At 37.4% G+C, this 23652-nt stretch overlaps 1 protein-coding gene across 2 annotated transcripts in view; it reads left to right on the top strand.

Annotated features, from left to right (window-relative positions):
• PPARG (peroxisome proliferator activated receptor gamma) overlaps window positions 1-20670 on the top strand; it is an 81896-nt gene extending 61226 nt beyond the window's left edge. Inside the window, exons 6-7 of one of the 2 annotated variants that reach the window (XM_060765947.2) lie at window positions 9693-10143; window positions 20119-20670. In XM_060765947.2, the coding sequence (XP_060621930.1) occupies window positions 9693-10143; window positions 20119-20366 (699 nt within the window). In that variant the 3' untranslated portion in view covers window positions 20367-20670. The remainder of the gene's footprint in view (window positions 1-9692; window positions 10144-20118) is intronic. The other variant, XM_060765946.2, reaches the window with a different exon arrangement.
• The last annotated feature ends 2982 nt before the right edge of the window (window positions 20671-23652 follow it).

The following is a 23652-nucleotide window of genomic DNA, read 5'->3' as shown; positions in this document are numbered from 1 at the left end:
GAGGCCAAAAAAACCAAAAATACCATACAAGCAGACCAGTATTTTTTTTAGCAAACAAAAAACCCTGCTGCATTGGTAATTACATATTTCAGCCAATGGCCGAAACACAGGAAATGTTTTTGATAGTGTAAGTAAACATCATTTGAGAAAAAAGACCGTAATAAAATATTTGAATCCAGTACAAGAATGTGAAGGTCAGCATAACCTTTCTGGAGTTGTTGAGCACCACTTCTTCCTGGACTGTCACCCCTTTTCCATAGGTTATCTCCCATATTATCCAATAGAGCTATCTGTTACAGAATGAGCCGTAACACCCACTTCAAACATCATGATAGCCATGTGTAACATATGCTCACTGGGTCCCTTGAGATCCATTCTTACATGGCTGCAGCTTCTGGCATTCCTTTTTCTTTGATTTATAGTGGGATTCTCTGCACAGTTTAACACGTTATATTATAATCATTGATATCCTTGTTTGGACTGTAAAATTTGTATCAGATCCTCTCCCCCAATTTTAAAGAGGAAATCTTCATTAGGTTTAAGAGAACTCCTGTGTACATGGGCTTCATTCTTAACTTCAGCAGTACAAGGAGCCATTTGTTATATGGAACTTTGCTATCATTAAAAATAGGTGGTGAACTAGGTTAGATCAATTAATTAAAGCAGAGTTAGGAAACATGTGGCCTTCCAGGTGCTGCTGGACTGAAACTCCCAACAGCCCCCACACTAGAATACACTGCCTGAGACACATGAGAATGGCAATCAATCACAATTGAAGGACTGTATGACTCCCACTACTGCATTTAAGACATAATCCTATACCCAGTGGAGTTAAAGTACCAAGGACCTCAATTTGGTGCAAAGGTGCAAGATGATACTATTTTAAAAAATAAACTGAAAGGTTTTCCCAATAATCAAACATTATTGTATTACTGGGTTGCTGTGAGTTTTCCGGGCTGTATGGCCATGTTCCAAAATTTATTTATTTATTTATTTATTTATTTGCTCCATTTATATACCGCTTTTCTCAACCCTCGGGCAACTCAAAGCGGTTTACAGTAGCAAAAATTCAATGCTTAAACGTCTTAAAACAAAACAATTAAAAAACATGGAATCAATATACAATCATTACAAAGTCAATACAACATAGCATCTCTTAGTAAAAATCAAGATCCAATCTCGTTATCCAGTCGTTCCATGTTCCAATATTTGTTGACTGCCTTTTTGAATGCCTGTTCAAACAACCAGGTTTTAACCTTCCTATGAAATGCTAACAAAGAAGGGGCCAATCTAATGTCTGGGAAGGGTGTTCCATAGCTGAGGGGCCACCACTGAGAAGGCCCCGTCTCTCGTCCCCGCCAAACGTATTTGTAATGCAGGCGGGATCGAGAGCAGGGCCTCTCCAGCTCTGGTTTCTGATGAACTACTACTGCCCAGCAGGCTGAGGCTGATAGGAATTGGAGAAAAATGACATCTATGGGGTAAGCACTATTTAAATACTACAGAATCTGATCTGCAATAGTGTTTTTCAAGAATTCACTCAGAATTCAATTTATTTATTTACAGTATTTATATTCCGCCCTTCTCACCCCGAAGGGGGGATACTCAAGGCAGATCACAATGTACATATACACAGCAAACATTCAATGCCGTTTTTGACATACAGACAGATAGAGGCCATTCAGCAGTTCTTCAATTTTGGATCCTGGAGGTTGCTCAATTCAGCCACAGATTGAACTGTCGCTTCATCCACTATGACGCTGAGTCTTTTTGATCACATTATTTCCTCCTTGCTCTCCGGCATTTTTATGGTGTCATAAATTAGCCTCCCCGCTTTAAGCAATCCCTAATTCCTCTACTCACAGCTCACAGCTGTTTTTGAACTGCTTAGGTCAACAGTGAACTGGGCATTTTTAACAGCTTTTTTTTAAACAGCTATTAACAGTTGGGCGCTCAACCCCAACTTGGGCTTCGAACTTGCCACCTTTCGGTCGGCAGTGATTTATTGCAGCTGATCAACCAGTTGTGCTACCAGCCCAGCTAAGTTAAGATAATTAGCCTATAATTCCCTGAATTCCCATGCTCAATTTTTAAAAAGTATCATTATATTACCCCAGTAAAAAGGCTAATCCTAGAGACATTTTTTTTTTTGTAAATTAATCTTCATTGGCAATTTTTCATTTGAGGTTTTCTGAAAATTCGGAGATGTATATCGTTTCAAGCAACTGATTTGTTTGTTTTCAGTTTGTCAATAAAATCTACAACATATTTTCTTGACACTCTTGTTTTCCTCAATTCTTAAGGCTCTCTTGCCAAAAATAGCAATTCATGGTGCCATATATTTGTATTTAAGACAGACAACTCATTCAGCTTCTACACAATTTCGTGACTTCTTTTAGTACTCTTCCTTCTCCCTTATCATTCAAGAGTACAATCTTCCATGCCTTTTTCCTGCATTATTACAATGGATCTTAATGCAGCATCTTTCTCAAAATTCTCTTGTATCTCTTATTTTTTGCTTACACCTTTTTTGTGCATGTTTGTGTTTAGTTTCATTCTTTTTTGTATGACACTATCATATTCTGACTAGCAGAATGAATTCTAGATGAGTTTCTGTTAGTTTGAACAATCTCAACCATGCTAAAGGCATTTTGACTCTCCCACCCATATACTTCTGGAGCATTTGGGAACTGTCCGAGTATATATATTTTCTCAAATGGTGCAGGATTTGTGTGGAAAAGGGAGAAGGCAGTTTGTCCCCTTCAGTGAAGGAATGTCCACTTGGATCCAACCCATTGTTTTCAGATAATAATTTCTGATGTCAGGCACTATGTTAAGCTAGAAGCGCTGTACTTTCATAGGCACGTTTTCAAAATATTTCAGTTAGAATTCTTAAAATGTAATTCTTTCTCTCCAACTGCAAAGATAGAAAAAGTCAGTGCCTGAGGAGATGGGGCAGATTCAAATGAAGAGGAGGAAGCCACATTGAAAATTAATCTAAAAACAAATCAGAATAATGACTTAACGTCTACCTAGCAATGAATATGTATAGTGTCTGGGATTCCTTTCCTTTCCATGATAGGAGATAGCTTTATGAGGATGACTAGCCCTTTTGACTTTTCTCTATCTTATTCTGCCTCCCTCTACCATCACAATAGTGGACAATGAACGGTGTCATTAGCATACTCATAAAACCATTAAACGTATCACTGTCACTTTTTCTGTAGAGGGCATTTATGGATCTAAGAAATGGGCAACTCCTTTTCTCAAGGCATTTGTGTTTAGCTGCAAGCTGCACGTTAGGAAAATTGGTATGGAGGAAAGGAATTTATTACCACTTACAAACAGTTTTATCTGCAAAATTGTGAGTTTTATATACGCACACAGACAAACCCTTTGCACCTAATGCTACATGTATAATTTGTGATTGGTATTTGACTGCCTGTGTCCAAGTGCAAGAAGCAGCTCTGAGGTGGATTTTATGCATTTAAGTAATTAAAGTAAAACTCAAAAACTCCACACTGTCTGTAAGGTTCATTCACACTTTAAACGCTTTCCATTTGGAACTATTTATTTATTAATTATTTACTATATTTGCACCCCGCCCTTCTCTCCCAAAGAGGACACAGAGCGGCTTACATAATTTTGATGCCACAACTCAACATAAACAAAACAATATAAACTGTAAAACAGATAAATATCATAAAACTTAAACAGATGGTACCTAGTCCTGTTGCCATTATTAGTGTTACTGTGCCGATTCCATATTGTACTACCCAAATGCCTGAGTGCATAACCAAGTGCATTTCACCCTTTTTTAAAAAACCCAAGAGGAAGGGGACCAGTCTGATCTCACTAGGAGGGGAGTTCCACAGCTGAGGGGCCATCACTGAGAAAGCCCTGTCTTTGGTCCTCACCAATTGTGCCTGCGACAGAGGCAGGACTAAGAGCAGGGCCTCCCCAGAATATCTTAACATTCATATCAGTTCATAGGGAGAGATACGTTCAGATAGGTAAGTTGTACCAGAACTGTTTAGGACTTTATAGGCTAAAACCAGCACTTTGAATTGTGCTTGGTAGCAGACTGGCAGCCAGTGGAGCTGATGTAGCACAGGGGTGGTATGCTCCCTTTACACCACTCCGGTAAGCAATCTGGTTGCTGCCCATTGGACTACTTGGAAGTTCTGAATAGTCTTCAAAGGCAGCCCCACGCAGAGCACATTACAGTAGTCTATTTGAGATGCATATAGTATGTCAGATGTCAAGGTTACACATTTGTAAAAGTGGGCTGGTATTGCTTAACATTGGGCAAGGTTTGGAAAGGGAAGAATATTAATTAAAATATCATTAGCAGATGTGATACAGTTTATGAATTGACTTTCTGTTTTCTACCCTCAATTGATAGTGATCAGTTATTTATGTAAACAATGCAAGTGAAATGCATAAGGACAATTTATGCCTCATATATGAAAATACCGAACCTGAATTTTGCTTTCAGGTTCTGAATCCTTTCTGTTTTTGGCCAGAGGTGAGAAACCATGGCCTTCCTGATCTTGAGGGACCCCAGCTACTAATATAGTCAGTGATGAAGGTTGATGGAAGTTGCAGCCCCATAACATCTGAAAATCTACAGTTGCCCACCTCTCTTTAGACATATGATATGGAAACTAACACTGAATTAGGTGTCTGAAAATCAGATTTCGATCTATACTAAATTAAAAGGATATGAGGCAGTTGGCTTGTTCTTGTTTCACGAGAAAAACAAAGTTAATTGAACAACAAATATCAATTTAAAGGTGATGAATCTGGTTTATAGACCTGAGATGCTGATGTTAATGTTAAGAAGGAAACAAGGAATTCAGAATTTCAGCACATATAAAACATATATGCAAATAGTATATATTGCTGTGTAAAACCTTAGAGTATTATAAAACATCGTGACCTTATTGTGCACATTAAAACATCATAAAACACTTCACATTGCTTACTATATTGCTGATTTCCTTGTGTATTTCCTTCATTTTCTGCATTTATGTTTATTTATGCATAGAATTGGCCCTGTTTTATTGTGCCATTATGTATTAAACAACAGCATAGATGACTTTCTCAATCCAACAGGACGTTATAGGCTAAAATCCAAGTATTCAAATATACCACAAGTGGTCTGTAAATCAACCTCTTCAAATATAAATGACAACACATCTTTTGAATATTATATCAGAGCAACTTTACCCTTTCATCATGGGAGGCATGTTCAAGTGAATTTAAGCCTCTTCTATGCGGCATTAAATCAGTGGGAGAATTCAGCACAAGTTGAAATTCCTTATGCTGAAATCAGTGGGACTTTACAGTGCTTAATGCCTGTTGGAGTCTGTTTATTTTGTACATTATCAATGTCATCTTGAACCAACATAATCTGGTCTCAGTATAAAATTAATTACAACATGAATTCTCCATGGATTTTGCTATCTTGTTTTGAAGCTATGGTGAAAATATTTCAAAAATGTTGTAAAAGTTTCCTGTATAACTATGACTATTGCCTCTGGGCATCATCTAATCCATTCATCAAATTCTTGAGAATTCTCCTCTTGTTCAGATTGTTTCTAAACAGCATGGTCAATGACATAATCTTTTTTTTAAAAATGATGCCATCATGTAATAAAAATCTAGAGGGACTACATAGCAATTTTCAATACTTGTTGTGAAGTAACTTGGATTTATGGCAATCCTGTGAATAAGAGGCCTCCAAGTCACCCTATCAACAACAACCCTGCTTAGATCTTGCAAAGATAGAGCTGTGCATTCCTTGATTGAATCTACCCATCTGCAATGTGGTCTTATTCGTCTCCTATTGCCTTCTGTCCCATCAGGCATTACTGTCTCTTCTCGTAAGTCAAGTTTTCCTGTTATGTTTCCAAAGTAAAACAGTTTAGTCATCTTAGCTTCTAAGGAAATTTCAGCCTTGATTTGCTCTGAGATCCATTTATTTGTCTTTTTAATGGTCCACATGATCCACAGAAGTATCTCCAGCACATTTCAAATGAGTTGATTCTTTCTCTTAAACTTTCTTCACTATCCAGATTTCACAGCCATACATGACTTGTTTGCAACCAGTGTGAGTTTCTATGAGGGAGAGAGGGCGGCACGTAAAACGAAGTAAATAAATATATAAACTAAAAAGCCAGTGCTTCAGTCAGTGTCCCAAATTGACTAGTGAAGTACATATAAGATAGATTGGGTTGGTATCTTAGAATTCAAGTAATTACGTATAGTATATCCACAGCTTTTGCATCCACAGATTCAATCAACCATGGTTCAAAAATATTCCAAAAAACAAAAACAAAAACAGTACACTATAGCAAGGGTATTTGTAGGCATACCTTGCTATAGTCTCCCATCATTTCACAGATCCTCAGGCTCTCTCCATCATTGGTTTGAGATGTTTGCCATTTTATTTAAGGGATGCCATTATAGTATGGCATTGTATGTAATAGGGCTTGTGTATCCATGGATTTTGATATCCACAGGGTGTCCTCGATACAAACCCCAGTGACTACCAAGGGGGCACTGTATTACTGATATTTTTGTATTTCCCTAATTTTGTTTTCATCACTCTGGGTTGTTGAATTTTGACTTGTCTATTCGTTTTATTATATTTTCACATTGCCCTGCAATTTTATCCTTGTTGTAAATGCAGATTACTTTAGTTACAGTGAGAGAGTCTTTGGCTGAAGATAATCCAGTAACTTCATAACTGATGGCTCTTCCAAATCTAAAGAATTGTGAATTCTTGGATTTTGCTGGTTATTGTTGCTTCTGTGCCCCCTGTTCTGTTCTTCTGGAGGCTCTTCATAGCAGTTTATTGGATCTGCATCAGTGGTTGTTTGGGTTTTTAATTGGTGCATAGTTTGCTATGATGGTTGTATGATTGGAAGGGCAAATTTTCTCCCATTTTTTAATATATAGAGAGAGAGTTATAGTACAAAGGTAACATTTCACTCTTGCACTATAGCATTGTAACTCTTTTCAAAAATTAGAAGTAGGAGAGAGGAAATATTATTCTGATAGAAAGAAAGAAAGAAAATATTATTCTGAAAGAAAGAAAGAAAGAAAGAAAGAAAGAAAGAAAGAAAGAAAGAAACCCACTGCAACAAGTGCCAGATATTGCCACAAAGTAATCTGGGGAAACAGAAACATTGTTCTGATATTTACAAAAATCCATGAACTAAAGCAACAGATACTTTGTGGTTCTATGTAAAACTAGCGCATTCATTTACATTATTTTTCTCATATAGAAAGTCTTAGCTGTTGTACAAAAAAAAAAGCTCTTCAAACACTAAAGTAATAAATAGTCTGGATTGTACTATAGCCTGTAGTAAAGAGTCTGATAAACAGAGCCGAATTTTCAAAGAACTGGTGTTACGTTTTTGGTTACAAGTTTTTTATGCATGTTTTGTGCTAGTTATGTAGCTTCTCTTAGAACATCTGCCAGACATCTTGTGCGTGTGTGCTTATTTGAACATTGTGAGTGACTCTGTGATGTTTGATCATCATATTATGGTAAGGTCCTGTTTGTGCAATTTATATGGGGTGCATTCATGGGACAATGAACTTTCAGGAACCAGTTGCCCAGGTAGAATTTACCAGCATAAAACTAAAAATGGAAAAAACAAACCCCTGTAAAATGGGCTGGCTTTATTGAGTTGACGTTTAAAAGTACTATAGCCAGAGTAAATGCACCCATTCAGTAAATAATGAGTAAAACTTTTATTATTATTTGTACTGCAATGGACTTTGTCTTCTAAAACATCAAAATGGTTATGATAGACACAATTTAACATTGTGTTCCTCCTTTTGGTTGTGCCCACATCTACATCACATGTCAATGATTACTAATGGTCAAGTCGTTTGTGCAGTCTGAAATTACTATATAACCAACTTTTCTCTGAAACATACAACACACTCTGGCACGGCAAGATATCCTGTAGGTTACAGAGTCCATTTGAGCTCCTCTAGTTTGGACTGGTTTGCCTCTTCCTGCAAGCGATGGGTGTTTCGAGCCCAAGCATTTCTTTGCTGATCCAGAAACTCCTGTAATCAAAACATTCGTTTTACACTTTCTTGGCCGTTGTGAAATAACTTACATCTCACAGTACTCAGTTACTTCAGCACAAGTGGATTGAGGCTCATGTTGTTAAATAGATCTCTGTAATTTGCATCTATACCTTCATTCGTGTTACAGGGCAATTAATAGGAACAGATGTTATTAATGATGCATTGCTTGTTGAAATAAAAGTTCCTGCTAATAACTTGTGTGTAAGTTAATATTAAGCAAACTCCTTGCGTTGTACCCAGTGCTGGCTTAACAGACAGAGAAAGAACCTATCCTTGCCCAAGGCATAGCATCAAGTTGTCTTGGATCCATCCTCCTTGTACTGTAGTCCTGTGAGCCAGATTGCATATGGCTCTAAAGAACCCTCCAACTTTAAGGGACAGCTTTTACAGTAGAGAAAGCAACCAGATCTGAATTCGATGCCCTGACTTCCACTAGTCCAAGTGTCAAAGGAGGGGCGTGCAACATGGCCCATTAGATGTTAGTAGGCTGGCATCATCCATCATCAGTGGTTATGTTAGGGCTGGTGGAGATGCAGTGTAACACCATGTTACTTCGTCTAGGAACTGTTTTAAAAGTGTGTGAGGAAAGGGAGGAAGGGAGGCTTGGATGTGATGAGGTCCCTAGAGAAACACAAGTTGCCTATCCCAGCAAAGCTACAATCGAATACAACCTCATGGTTTTAAAAACAGTTATTTTAAAGTTTGATTTATTAAGCTGGCATGAGTATTAGAGATGTGCCTCCCATTCCTCAGTATGTTTCACTGCATGTACTATTGATTTTAAAGAGAACAGGATGAGTTTAATATGAATATTCTTTAAATGATGGTCACAGATATCATATGAAACACACACCATATACGAGTATCAAGTTCAAGAAAAGGATTTGAGTCCCAGGGCTGGAAAAGGGGCAGGGATACAAATAAATAAAATAATGATTAGATTATAGTGTGTGACATGGCCTTACCTCAAGCACAGTAATTCTTCAGTGGTAGTTCACAGATTCACTAATGTGAAGTCATCAGGTGGTGTCAAAACAAGCAATTACATAAACAAGCCTGAGAAACATTATGCTGCAGTAAACCAATTGGACTTATGATGTCACATGACTCATTTTTCCCTCCTCCCTTCTTATCTGAAATGCAGATACATACAGAAAATACAGCTGAAATCATTTGTGAATGCAATTACTCTCTAAAATTTATCACAGAAAAATGTTCCCTGTTTTTAAATGTTACTCTTTTTTAATAAATAAGTTTATATTAGGGGAAATTATGTCTTTGTTTACAGTACCAAAAGTCACTTTGTTTTCATGGAAGAGTTTGTAAAACTCACTTTCTCTAAAAGTCTAGTTCCCTTGCAATTGAAAATATTATGGCTCTGTAGAAGGTTAAGCATTTTACCGCTGGTTGTTTTTATTTCTCTGTATTTATCTTTCAAAATTATTCCCCAATTATGTTAACAGAATATATACATATTGTTTCTTGGTTTCTTTTTGTTCTTCAACCATCATTTCCATTGTCCCTGTGTCTGCTTTCAGTAAGAAAACATGAGAATTAACTGATGATTTCTTTTCCAGCCATTTGTAATCTATGATATGAATTCCTTAATGATGGGAGAAGATCAGATCAAGTGCAAACATTTGGCCCCAATGCAAGAGCAGAACAAAGAGGTGGCCATCCGTATCTTTCAACGCTGTCAGTTTCGCTCAGTAGAAGCAGTTCAGGAGATCACAGAATTTGCCAAAAGCATTCCAGGCTTTGTGAGTTTGGACCTGAATGACCAAGTAACCCTCCTGAAATACGGTGTCCATGAGATCATCTACACACTCCTGGCCTCCATGATGAATAAAGACGGTGTTCTCATATCTGATGGACAAGGATTCATGACTCGGGAGTTCCTCAAGAGCCTCCGGAAACCTTTTTGTGACTTTATGGAGCCCAAGTTTGAGTTTGCAGTCAAGTTCAATGCACTGGAATTAGACGACAGTGATCTGGCAATATTTATAGCTGTCATTATTCTCAGTGGAGGTAAGTGTGACAAAACTATACTTGTTCTTGGGCTGGAATGAATCTTGAGCCAGGAATGCAGTAGTTGTGATTGCCAAGCCAAACCCAGCTTGCTGGCTATGTATTTTAGCCCACCACATATTTAGGACTTCCTGTTTTTACAGCCCCAGACAGGAAATGAAAACAGGGAAATTCCTGAATTGCTGGTGCCCTTCTGTGCACAGTTCAGGAGTTGCATTCAGTCTGTTGGAACAAACATTGGTTAGACCCACCTTGAAAACACATACTGCATTCACGTCTGACAGATAAGATTCATTCTTCTGAGGTCTTGATTAATATTATATATTTTCTCTGCATGGGTGGAGGAAGGCACAACTGAATGAAAAATCCAAAGGTGCACATGATGCAAGATCTGGGTTGGGATGCAATTGATAGGGAGGAGGAAAGGGAAGAAGTAGGAAGTCAAATATTACAGATGCTCTCAGAATGATCTTTGTTCCCAGAGTGTGGGAAAATTAGTTTGAGATTTCCCTTTTAACTGCTAAACTGTGAAATTACTCTTCTGAAAGAGGTTCTAAGCATCTTCTGTCATTTATATAGTTTCTGTCATTTATATACCCATAATTATGTGAGTTTAATGTGCCATCAAATCTAATGCGCACCTCAATTTTCAAAACCCTGAAACTAAAAAAGCATTTGCTGCTGAATGTAATGCGCAGCAGCAAAAAGTTGTCATTTAACCATGACAGTTGCTTTCTGCTTAGAATTCCTTCTTTAATAACAAATGTGTTAAAACACCAAAGCTTTCAGCAATTGAAAAGAAAACTTTGCGGTGCATCTATGCTGCAGAATGAATCCATTTTAACTGACTACATGACTACATGGCCAATGCTATGTAGTCATGGGGACTATAGTTTTACAGGTCTTAAGCCTTCTCTGCCAAAGAATGTTGATGCTTCACCAAACTACAAATCCCAGGATTGCATAGCATTGAGCCATGGCAATTAAATTAGAGATGAGGTCCCTCAAATAGGGGCTCCAGGTGCTCCTGAAGCAGCTTCACCTTTGGCTTTGGTCCAGTACTGAGATTACTGCATTACCAATTTGGCAAGGTAATGTAGCCAAAAAAGGTGAGCATTAGATTCAAATAAATATGGTTGTTTATACTGCTCAGACTCAAACTTTTGTAAGTCACCAAAATGCCCATTGACCGCATCTATCTACACAGCTTAGTGCCTACAGGTCCTGGACTGACCTTGAGTATTTAGATTGGCCATATGAGAGAACTTCCTGCTCCACACAATCCATTTTTAAGGAAGAACATTGTCCTGTGCTTTAGCGTGGTTCTATATTCTTTGTTTATCTGTTAATCCTGACTTCTGGTTATTTCTCGGTCGTATTTCTTGGTTTGAGGTTTGACCATTAGTTTTTTCTCAGACTGCTGGTTCTTGGGCAGTGCCAATCATTCTGTTACAAGATATACTGTAGAAATTGCCTTACACCAAGGCAAAGTAGCTATTAGAATTCCCCTCCTGATTCTGTGGCATTGGGATCGTGGAAGTTGTGATCCAGAAAGTAGTTTACTGTAAGCTTTGACCACGTGTCAGAGCTATTGTTACTTCAGCAGAGGTCTCTTCATTTTCTAACGAATGGTGCTAGGGGCCGATCCTGGGACTGTCCACCTGCAAGGCATGAGTTTTACTGCTGATTTGCAGTTCCATGTCAGAAACAGTGCCAGGTTCCTCAAAGGTATTTGTTTTGCTTATGTCCTCTGAATTCTCACTGTTGATCTTCTGAGCCAATTTGTATTGGCTTGTTTTCTTGTGCATTGCTTAGCAATGCTTATCTCATATCCAGCAACCCCCAGCTGTGTCTTTCTATCTCTTTCTCCTCACATATGTTTTACATAATTTGCCATATGTCAGATTTAAAATGACTTAAATATTATTTGGTGCTTTTCTTTCTTTTACTTAAAACTACAGCATTAGGGAACATTTTTATTAGACTATTAAAATCACATTTAACAATTACATAAGGTGTCAGAATGCTTTTGCATGAGGAAGATTTTAGAACAAGTATATTTTTGGATAGTGCGCATAATATTTTAAAGGCCAAAACCAGCTTTCAGAATGTTAGGAGATTTTTCTCGTAGTTTGGTAACAGTTTGGTTGAGAAACAGAGTGCTAACACCCTATTCTTACTGTAAAAGTATTCAGTCTTTGGTTACATAAGGGCTCTGTACACAAAATGTTTTCTTTTCTGATTTAGAAAAGAATGTTGTATAATTAATTTAAAATGTTGGGCCAATAATATAATACTCATCCAGAATCTTAGGTTTTCTGAGCCAGACTCATCCTCTAAAGCAGTGGTTCTCAACCTTTCTAATGCTGCAACCCCTTAATAGAGTTCCTCATGTCGTGGTAACCCCCAACTATAACATTATTTTCGTTGCTAATTCATAACTATAATTTTGCTACTGTTATGAATTGTAATGTAAATATCTGATATGCAGGATGTATTTCCATTCACTGGACCAAATTTGGCACAAATACCCAATACACCCAAACCTGAATACTGGTGGGGTTGGGGTGATGGACTTTGTCATTTGAGAGTTGTAGTTTCTGGGATTTAGAGTTAACTTACAACCAAAGAGCATTCTGAACTCCACCAATGATGGAATTGAACCAAACATGGCACACCGGACTCCAATGACCAACAGAAAATATTGGGAGAGTCTGATAGGCATTGACCTTGAGCTTGAGAGTTATAGTTCACCTACATCCAGAGAGCACTGTGGACTCAAACAATGATAGACCTGGACCAAACTTGGCATGAATACTCAGAATCTCCAAATGTAAACACTGGTGGCGTTTGGAGAAAATAGACCATGACATTTGGGAGTTGTCATTGCTGGGATTCATATTTCACCTACAATCAAATAGCATTCTGAACCTAATCAGTGAGAGAATTGGGCCAAACTTCCCATACAAAATCTCCATGACCAACAGAAAATACTGTGTTCTCTGATGCTCTTTGGTGACCCCCCTCACAACCCCCTCCCAAGGGTCCCGACCCCCAGGATGAGAAACACTGCTCTTAAGGTTGCTGTGAATTACTACATGATTATAGTACGAATGAATTATTGTACAAAATTGTTAAAGCATTAATATAAAATTATTGTGAAAAATTGCTAAGCAGTAACATTAAATTATTACTATTCTTATTTACTTTATTGTTCCCTTCCTTCCTCTCTGAGGAGATTCAAGTCATATTTACTGAAAATATTAAACTTCTAAGAAAAAATATGGTATGAATTTGTGCCATAAATTCTTCTTAGCATGCTATTATTACATTTAGTTTTAAATTAAAAAAATAAATTAGGTATATTAAATTGCCTATAATGACCCTGGATCCCAAAATTCTTCTCCTGGTTCTCCTTGGACAAACCTTATTTTCTCATCCTCAAAACAGGACAAAGGAAAAACCTCTCAGAAGAAATATTGCTCAGAAAAACCCATCATAGGTTCACCATAGAATTGCCATAAATCTGAAAAAACTTATACAACAATTGGCAAAGCCGTTTAAAATAGATTTAATTTTGTTGTTTGAAATTGCCATTTTTATTTAGAACTTTGTGTTTAGATCCAACCTTTTGGAAGGGAAATTGACCAAGGAGGCTCTTCCTCTTCCCTGCTGGATCAGAAACATTTTTTGCAAAAGGAGGCACATGTTGGATCCAACACAATTTAATTTTGCACTTATTCTTCTTAACATACAGTAATTTGTGAGCCTTGAATTTTTACCAGTCCATGAACAGTTGATTATAAAATCCGTCTTAAAAACAAACACATCAATGAACATATCCAGAATATCACAGTTTCCGCCTTTTTAAAATGATTTTTTGATCGTCTTAAAATAATGAAACACATTTTAATTGTATGCAGAACTGATCACTAGCCAACACAAATTTTGGTGCCTCAGATCTGTTTCCAGATATATTTGACTTGCTGATTGCAAAAATGGCACAATTTTCCCCTCATCTAGTTTTTGAGAGATGGAAGACATGCCATATACCGACAGTCTTCATCGGATTCATCAGCTTACCCATGATAACCATATCTAAGAAACTAGAGCTGATGTTGCCTATCGAATGCTATTTTCTGAATCAGTTCCCCAAAAAACCCCGGGAACAGGCCTAAAAACCAAGACGTTGAGCTGTGTAAGACGTTTCTCTGAACTCAAAACCTGATTTGTAGTGTACTTGTTAAAGCGTGGCACACAAGTGCTGAGTCATACCAACAGTACGACAAAGGCTCCCAGACAAGTACTGATTCTTACTCTAAATGACTTTCAGTAGCATTTGCTGTAAGAGATAAGAAATGCATAGGAATTCTGCCTGTGTACATAAAACATAAACTCATTCTTATGGACCTTTTGCAAGTGAATGATTAACAAAAGGCATGGTTAACACAGATTTTTGAAGAATGAAAATAGGTTTCACATTGAGAAGAAACATCCTTCTAAAACATTTCCCTCTATTTCATCCCAACATCTGAATCTTATCATCAGGCTTTTCCCCATAATCTGCAGTGTTTCAGAAATACTTTTCATTCTATTGATATTACATTGCTAGTGGTATTGTTGTAAAACTATGTCTTTATAAAGGGGTGTGAGTGAGTGAAAAAAGAGAGAGAGCACATGTATTTTTAAGATTCCATGGGATTTCATTTCTGGCAGTCCAAGGGTGTATCTATATTATAGAATTAATGCAATTTGACACCACTTTAACTGCCATGGCTCAATGCTGTGGAATCCTGGTTTATCCTCTTCTCTATCAAGGAATGTTGGTGACTCACCAAACTGCAACAATCAGGATTCGATAGCATTGAGCCAAGGCAGTTAAAGTCGTGTCAAACTGCATTAAGTCTATAGTGCAGGGGCACCATCAAGCGATTTTACTATTCTAGCAAGCTTCATATTCCAACTAATGTTCAGGGGGAAATAATGTTTGAAAATTATAAAGATTATATTGGTGAAGGAAAAGAGCTAAATGCAACCAGAAATAGTTATTCTGCCTGGGTTTTTGTTTTTTTTTTTACCAGAGACGTACATGTGTAAAACAATGTAAGGTTTGAAATGTATTATGGTATTAGCCATTATACATATTAATCCAGGGTTCAAAGGAAACTGGCCTACTATGCATAAACATGCTGGGGTGTGGTACTTGCTCATTCCCACTTCGATCTGTGGATTGATTACACAGATTAACAAAAAATATTGGTGACTTGGTTTTTAGGTCTGTTTTGGGGGTTCTTTGGGGCATTGATTCAGAAAATTGTATTGGGTAGCCCATATCAGCTCTACTTTCTTAGATGTGGTTATCATGGTTTTCTATGGGCAAATGGATGGGGACTTTATCTCAAAACTGGGGCCAATAAAGGAAAACTGGGGCCATTTTTTGGAATTGACAGATCAAATATTCAGAAACAGTAAATGAGTGATCAGTGGGGGCAAGAAAGCGAGCAAGCGGGGAGGGTGAGTGAGCAGGACAGATAGCAAGTGGGGGGCAGGTGACAGCTCACATGCCAGGGTGCTGTGTTTCCCTTCTGGCATGCTATAAGTTCATCGCCACTTGTCTAGACTAGTGGTTCCCAACCTGTGGTCCGTGGATCATCAGTGGTCCACAAGAACAAAAATATGGTCCGTGGCCTCACCATTACTACACTGTTGTAACAAGAGCATCTGGTCTCGTGAAACCCTCTTATACTGCCGAGATTTATTAAATATGGCTTTCTGAGGGTGAGCAGATGGCAACTACTGGATGGCATGTGTTCTGTATCAGAAACTAGAGCTTATGTGGTCTATCCAATGCAGTTTTCTGAATCAGCACCCCAAATAACCAAACCAAATCTAAAGTTGACCAAAACCTGATTTGTAACCCTTTTGCTACTAATGTTGGAAAGTGGTCCCTGGTCAAAAAATGATTGAGAACCACTGGTCTAGACCCTTTGTAAAATTCTAAGCACCAGATAATGTGACTTCTTAAAGCCAGATCTGGAAGCCTCCTTGATCTTATTTTAGAGATAACACCCATCATTTATGTTGTAATCATATACTGTACTCACTCAACTGGGAGTGGACCCCACTGTGATGCTTACTTCTGAGGGCAGATGCATATGGTTGCATCATTCCATATTCATTCTTCGGTGAGGCAAACTAATTAAGAATTCTCTAGCATTTCAAATATGATGGGAAAGAAGGGTTATAGACTTCATTATGTGAATTATGCATGTGTGCAGAGGAGTCATATATTCAGCTATTTCAGTGTATCCTACAGATTTCATCTAATCTTGTTTAAAGCCATATTTTATTCCAAAAGCCAAACTGGTAAGGTCTCTTCAGATTTAAAGATTTTTATGTCATTTAGTCATCCAGTGAAGTATGATAAGTAGACCTAGAAACAAACTGAACATATTGGCACTTGAGGTTTTGCCCATGTCATGTAAGTGGACTTCTATTCATATTATTATTATTATTATTATTTATTTACCTTACTTATATACCGCTGTTCTCAGCCCGAAGGCGACTCACAGCGGTTCATATAACAGGGATATCCTTCCATATTCCCAATATATTGCATATCTGAAAATCTGCTATTGAGAATCTTTCAGTGTCAATTTCTGGTTGCACTAGATGTCCCAACTATAAAGCCAGTGCCCATTTTCCTGGCATGCAGACACTTTGGAACTTAATGTTTGATTGTTAGTTTTATAAATACTAAGTATAGAGATCTTTCTTAATGAACTTTTTGGTATCCCAGAGCTTTTTCTTTCTTATTATATTAAAAGTAGAAGTTTGATATCCCTTATATTCTTGGGCAAAGTACAAATTAATAGCTAAAGCAGAATTTCTATTTCTGCTGCATAGTGTTCCTAATAAAGCAGTGATGTGTGGCTTCCAGTTTTTTTTAAAAAAAAACCTATATGTTCTTACTTGAAATGTTTAAAAAGAGAACTTTACAAGAATCCCAAGTCATATCCGTTCCTAGCTTATAGATTATCACACTCCTTTTCTCCAGAGTGACTCAGTCACTTTTTAAGTGATTCATAGGATTGGATTGTAAATCTTCACAGGAACTAGTTCAGCCCACGTATCCTTCTTTAAATAAAGGGAAGTAGCTGTGATATGATAGACTTACTTTTTAAATTTCCTTTATCTGTTGTACATGGTATGAGGAAAATACTTTGTAAAGTCCAAATTACTACTAAGAGTACATTTTATCAATGGGAGTTTTGCTGAACTACAATATTACAGAACTACATTTTTCATCTTCCCATTTTAAGAGAAGTTTAAGAAAGGGATACAGAAATGGACTTTTTCTTCACAGAGACTCTTGTCCAGAGCTTTAAAAACAGGATCATTCATAGAATCATAGAGTTGGAAGAGATCTCATCAGCTGTCCAGTCCAACTCCCTGCCAAGAAGCAGGAAAATTGCATTCAAAGCACCCCCAACAGATGGCCATCCAGCCTCTGTTTAAAAGCCTCTAAAGAAGGAGCCTCCACCAGACTCTGGAGCAGAGAGTTCCACTGCTGAACAGCTCTCACAGTTAGGAAATTCTTCCTCATGTTCAGGTGGAATCTCCTTTCCTGTAGTTTGAAGCGATTGCTCCACATCCTAGTCTCCAGTGCAGCAGAAAATACAGTTTAGGCACCCAAAGAAAAGAAGCAGCCATAATGACTAAGGAAAAGTCAACCCAGTAAATATGAATTCTATGTGTCAACAGTTTTAGAAGTCTAGAGACAGACTGATAATTTCACGGGGTATGGGGATAGAATTAATGTTTGGGGTGATAATGAATTCATACCTTCCCCAACATTTCTATACTCCTAGTGTACACCCCATTTCAGTGGACTGCACAGGGATAGCTTATGCAGTGGTGGTTACCACACTTTGGGCTTCCAGATGTTTTCACTTCGGGTTCCAGAATTCCTGTCATTTGGCCAAGATGGCTGGGTCTTCTGAGGGTTGAAATCCAATACATCTAGAGAAGCAAAGTTTGGGATCCTCTGGCTTAGTATCAACTGCCCTTGCCTTTGGATATGTGGCTTATAGCCGTTTCAGAATCCAAATACTAATGCTCAGGAATATTTAAGTACAAATAAAGAAACAAGAACCTAGCCTTGTCACAAGTGGCCACATCATTAAAGCTCCCCCACCCGCAAAAGAAGACATTAGAGGGACAAGTACTGAGACCAGGAAAAGGCTGATGCAGAAAATTTGATTTCCTAAAATGAGCATGGGGGCCATGTATAAATATGTGAGGGGAATTAATCAGGAGGAGGGAACAAGCTTGTTTCTAAATACTCAACAGAAGTGTTAAGTTGCTGAAATGCTAGAAATTTGAAGACTGAAGGAAAAATTCATGGTGGGGGGCAATTTTCTGATTTGAGACAGTGTCCTTCTTTCTCTCCCTCCCCCCCCCCCCCCAAATATATCCCTTTTCCTTTTAATGCATAGTAAGCCCAGCCCAGGCAGCAGAAGAGTCTTAAAGAGACTACACCCAGTCTGCCCATTTAGTTGGATAGCTTAGCCATAGTTTTACTTATTAACTTATTTTGTTGCATGCATACAGTGGATTTCTGGTAATCAAGATGTCGTTTTGTGTTGCCAAGTAAGTTTAGAAGAAGTTATACATTAGCAGCAGAGGCAGCAATAAGTCATTTTCAATTGTTGTTGTAACATGAAGATCCTGCACAGTTATAAGCAGTGTTTCACCATCTATTGGGTTCTCGTATTTGTTGAATTTTACTGTTTATTATCTTAAGTTCAACATGAAGCCAGTAGTTAGCCTTCGCAGAGTTTGGGGTTTGAAACAGGGATTGCAAGAAAATTATCCAACAAAGATGATGTAGAAAGTACTGAAAGTTGGTGCTCTTGTTTGCCTTTCCAAAGCTTCTCACAAAACTAAAAAACATAAGAAAATGCCTGCGAACAAAATGCAATACAATATGTATGAAGGAACAGAGATGGATGTGTATAGAAAGTGGGTCTTAGGAGGAAAAGATAGTGATTAATCTATCTATTACAGTGCTTGAATTCCCATACAATGTCTCCTTGAAAGATTTCCACTTGCTTGTGAGAACCTGGAGATGTTCAGTCATTCAAAAGACTTTAATTTATTATTTTGATCTCTTGCACCTAAGTGCAAAAGGGAACATATAATATCCGAAAGGGCAAGTAAAATACATATAACGGTGTTGGTGCCTATTAAATCACGCAGGAAGGGAAAAGTGGAAAGAAGGGTCTAGTATCCTTTGATCCGTGAATAAAGGATGGTGTGACAATAAAGCAGGAAAGGCAAGGCATGAAAAGCAGAAAGGCATAAACCCTGATAAAGCTTAAAATTAAAGCCGCCTGAGTCCCTTCGGGGAGAGTGGGCGGGATATAAATAAAGCTTATTACTGTTGTTGTTGATGTTGTTATATCATTATAGGTCTAAGAAATGCACCATCCATTCAGTTGATTCAAGAGAACTTGATAAAAAAAGCAAGACTAGCTGTGTTCAAAATCAAAAGAATTATTACAAATCACATTCTTAGAAAAGATGTCTAGGATGGTGCTCAGACTCATATGATGCAGCGTGTTAAGGAGAACATCATTGTCATCCTAAAAATGCTTTGTTCTTATTGCACCTCTTCCACAGAAAATGACCAGAGCAGAAGTATTTGCTGGAGTGTTCATCTTAGGGCTGGAGACTGCTTTAGGAATTTTGCTGATTCAAAAAATATGCATCTCCTTATCTCCTGATTCAGTAAAATAGTGTTCCTTCTATAATAAGCAGTTTATATATGATAAAAACTAGCAAAAGCCCTAACCCAGACCTATTTATCTCCAACTGCTACAGTGGTATTGCTTTAGAAATCCTGCAGAAGCCCCTATGAATACAGTTTACACGTGTTAACATTTTGTTTTGTTTTGCTTTGTTCACTTTTAGATCGCCCTGGATTACTCAATGTGAAGCCCATCGAAGATATTCAAGACAATTTGTTGCAAGCTTTGGAACTCCAGTTAAAGCTGAATCACCCTGAGTCATCACAGCTGTTTGCAAAATTGTTGCAGAAAATGACAGATCTCCGGCAGATTGTAACGGAGCATGTGCAGCTGTTGCAGATCATAAAGAAAACGGAGACAGATATGAGCCTTCACCCACTCCTACAAGAAATTTATAAGGACTTGTATTAAAAGCCATAGAATTTCTAATCCACTGACATGATGTACGTTCTTCAAATTGCACTATTTCTTTAAAAGGGAAAATATTACATGCCAAAGAAATTACTGTGAAAAAAAAACATTTACAAAGACAGAGCTTTACTATTATAGATCTATTTTATGCCTATTGTTTATAAAGACACATTTACCATTTGCTTTTAATATTAAAATATCTATATCAACAAACTGTTGGTAGTTTTCCAGATATTTTTCTTTCTGCTTGTTCATTCTGGTGAAAATTATCACTGAAGTTGCTCAGCTCTGCAGTTAAAATTTGGCTTCACAATAAAAGAAACAGTTTTTCTGACAAGATTTCTGAATATTTTAGTAGTGATGTGCTAAATCACTACTAAGCATTAACACGAGTTCAGGGTTACTGCATCATTCCAAGAATCACCTATTGGCTACAAGAGCCTTGATTTCTTTTTTATCCATTTTTGAATTCATATGAACAAAGAAAAGATGACACATTTAAAAGATTCAGAATCTGTTGGTGTAATTTTAGTGTTGGAATAAGACTTGGAATAGTCACAAAAACTCACTGCACAATCCTGGACAAATCATACTGAATGAAAGGAAAACTGCCAAATCCCACCTAAACAAAAAACTAGTCAAAAAATGGTGGTCAGATACATCGCCATAGGTGAGAATTGACTTGAAGACACACAATATGAATGGACTACAACTCTAGTAATGCCAAACAGACTTTGACATTAGCTGGTTTTGAAGATCAACCTACTGAAATGTAGTCAGGATGCCTCGTCCTACTGCCAATAAAATTATTATTGCATTTTAATGCAATATGGACCACAATATATGAAAATAAAGTTATACATAGCCCATGTACATAATACTGGCATTGGATCCTTGCTCTGTATGTATTAGTATACTGTAACAGTATACTGGATCCTTGCTCTGTATGTATTAGTATACTGTAATAATACAACGTGGGCTCTTTATCTTCATACATACGTTGTTCATATATGTTGTTATGCACTAATTCCAACACAAGTTCAGTTGACCTGCTTTGATAAATATCTTTCCTCTTGTGGAAATGAGCATGAGACCAGGACATTGAATATGCTTCTGAAATTGCCCCAAGATTGAAAACGTGTGTGGTGGTAGCAGCACGGATGGTCCTTTTGATCTTGGCAAAATTGGCAGTGGGATCTCTTCATGAGAGTGCCCTCAAGCAAACCGAATGTTGCAAAGCAGTGGGGATTTTTATGAGGGCAGATTGTGCATGTTTCTGACTACTTTATTCAGGCCAGACACATAGTATTTACTGAATGGCAAGTTGGGGCAAGTCTGCCATCTGGGATTCTGAGAGGGAAATCGTTGTGCACTGGGAAAAGGTGGTGACATTTATTACCTCCTGAACTGGAAAGCCCTTTTTTCATTATGTTCAAAGAGATCACGCCCACCTTCAGCTCAGAAACGCATTTGCCCTTTTGGTTTATGAGAGGGAATTCGATGGGGAACTTGAGAAACTGATCTAAACTTGAAGTACAAGAAGTATAGCCCACTTCTTCCCATAAACCTTGTAAGACATGGCTTAGGAAACCTTACAAATGAAGGATTTATTTATAATAGTGCAGATAGAATGGAGTGGGTATTTTAGGTGTTGTAGATGTACTTCAGTGGTAGTCATCGTGCAATTCGATGTTGGATTGCAACTCCTGGCATTCTTCTCCATTGGGTATCCTGACTCTGGTTTATTGGAAATTACAATCCAAAGAGCTACACAATTCTCATCTGAAGCACAAATCAACACCATAATCTGAACACTGTTCTGGAGAGCTCCAGCTGTTTTATGAGTTCTAGGTAGCATGCCAAGGAAAGTAAAATAAAATTCCCTAAAGGCTTTATGGAGAAATAAACTGTTGTTGTGGTTGTTGTTTTTGTTTATTTCTATTCCATCTTTCTTCGAATAATGGGACTCAAGGCAGATAACAGTCTATTAAAATAATACAAGCTAAAAACAATATATAATCACAACAAAAATGTAAACATAAGATTTAAAATAATTAAAAAAATAAAACATTAATCATTGAAATATTTAAATCTGCTTAAAATCCCGACATGTAAATCATTTAAACATCTTCAATACAGCATCAACAGCCCAACCTTCAACAAAAATTTGTAAAGGTCTGGAAGAACAGAAATGTTTTTACTTGCCAACCAGAAGGAGAGCCATCCTGGATCTGAATCTCACAAGTCTAACTTTGCTTAGAAAGGGACTGACATCTAGTGGCTGAAGATAGTAATACAAGCTGCAGTCTGATTTTAACTAAATAAAATTAGTACTTGTTGTCTTGTATGTAACAAAAGCAAAAATAGTTCTGAGATATACACCACTATGTTCACATTAAGCACCTACCTCAAGTTTCATTGGTTTAGATTTCATCATTTTAAACAAGATGGGCAACATAGAGTTTGCCTTCCACAATTTTTCTATACAATATTTGATAAGCTTTAGTATACTCTGGAATTGAAATGTTGTGTCTCTTGTAGGATGTCTATACTTTTTGTGCATTTTCCTATTTCTTGGACTACGGTTCCCAGAAGCCTTAGCCCAATGGTGAGGAATCCTGGGAGATGCAACTAAACATCTGGAGGGCATCATTTTGTCCATTGCTGATCACAAAGTTCTCTCTTTCTACTGTTATAGATATTGGAAAGTCAATGACAACTGTGCATGTTTCAGACTGAATTTAGTGCTAAGACTTGAGTAGAGTATAGCTTTTGTATAAAACAGAATTTCTAGATCATATTATGAAGGAAAATGTATTGAAGTTTAGACCAGCTTGATTTTTAAAGACACTTGCCTTATAGTATCTTCAGTTTTCATGGAAATGAAGATGTTTCAGAAAGCCATTTATTCTAAAAACTTTAAGCAGAAATATGTATAACTTCTTAGCTATACAACTACATTTCAAACATATCAGTGTTTGAAAAGAGGAAACAGAAGAATTTCACAGTGGACTTTTGGTGTTTTTTTCATGAGACCATATAACCGCAACAAGGAACTGATGACAGTTTCTAAAACTCCTACTGTTTTCTCATGTGAAATATAATCATAATTTGGATTGGAGTTTAAATATATACTGTTTCTAGGGGATTTTATTTATTAAAAATGGTTGTTCTTTTCTGATTCTCCGAAGGTTATGTTATTTTCAGAGCCTCCAGGGCTTTGGGGAAAACGTTCCAACTCATAAATCAGTGGCTGCTTTTTGATCATGAGAGCAAACAAATGCAT

The sequence above is a fragment of the Anolis sagrei genome, chromosome 2 (assembly GCF_037176765.1).
Source record: "Anolis sagrei isolate rAnoSag1 chromosome 2, rAnoSag1.mat, whole genome shotgun sequence".
In the NCBI taxonomy this organism is placed as follows: Eukaryota; Metazoa; Chordata; class Lepidosauria; order Squamata; family Dactyloidae; genus Anolis; species Anolis sagrei.
Note: the sequence above shows the minus strand (reverse complement) of the source record. Positions and strands in the feature narration are given on the sequence as shown.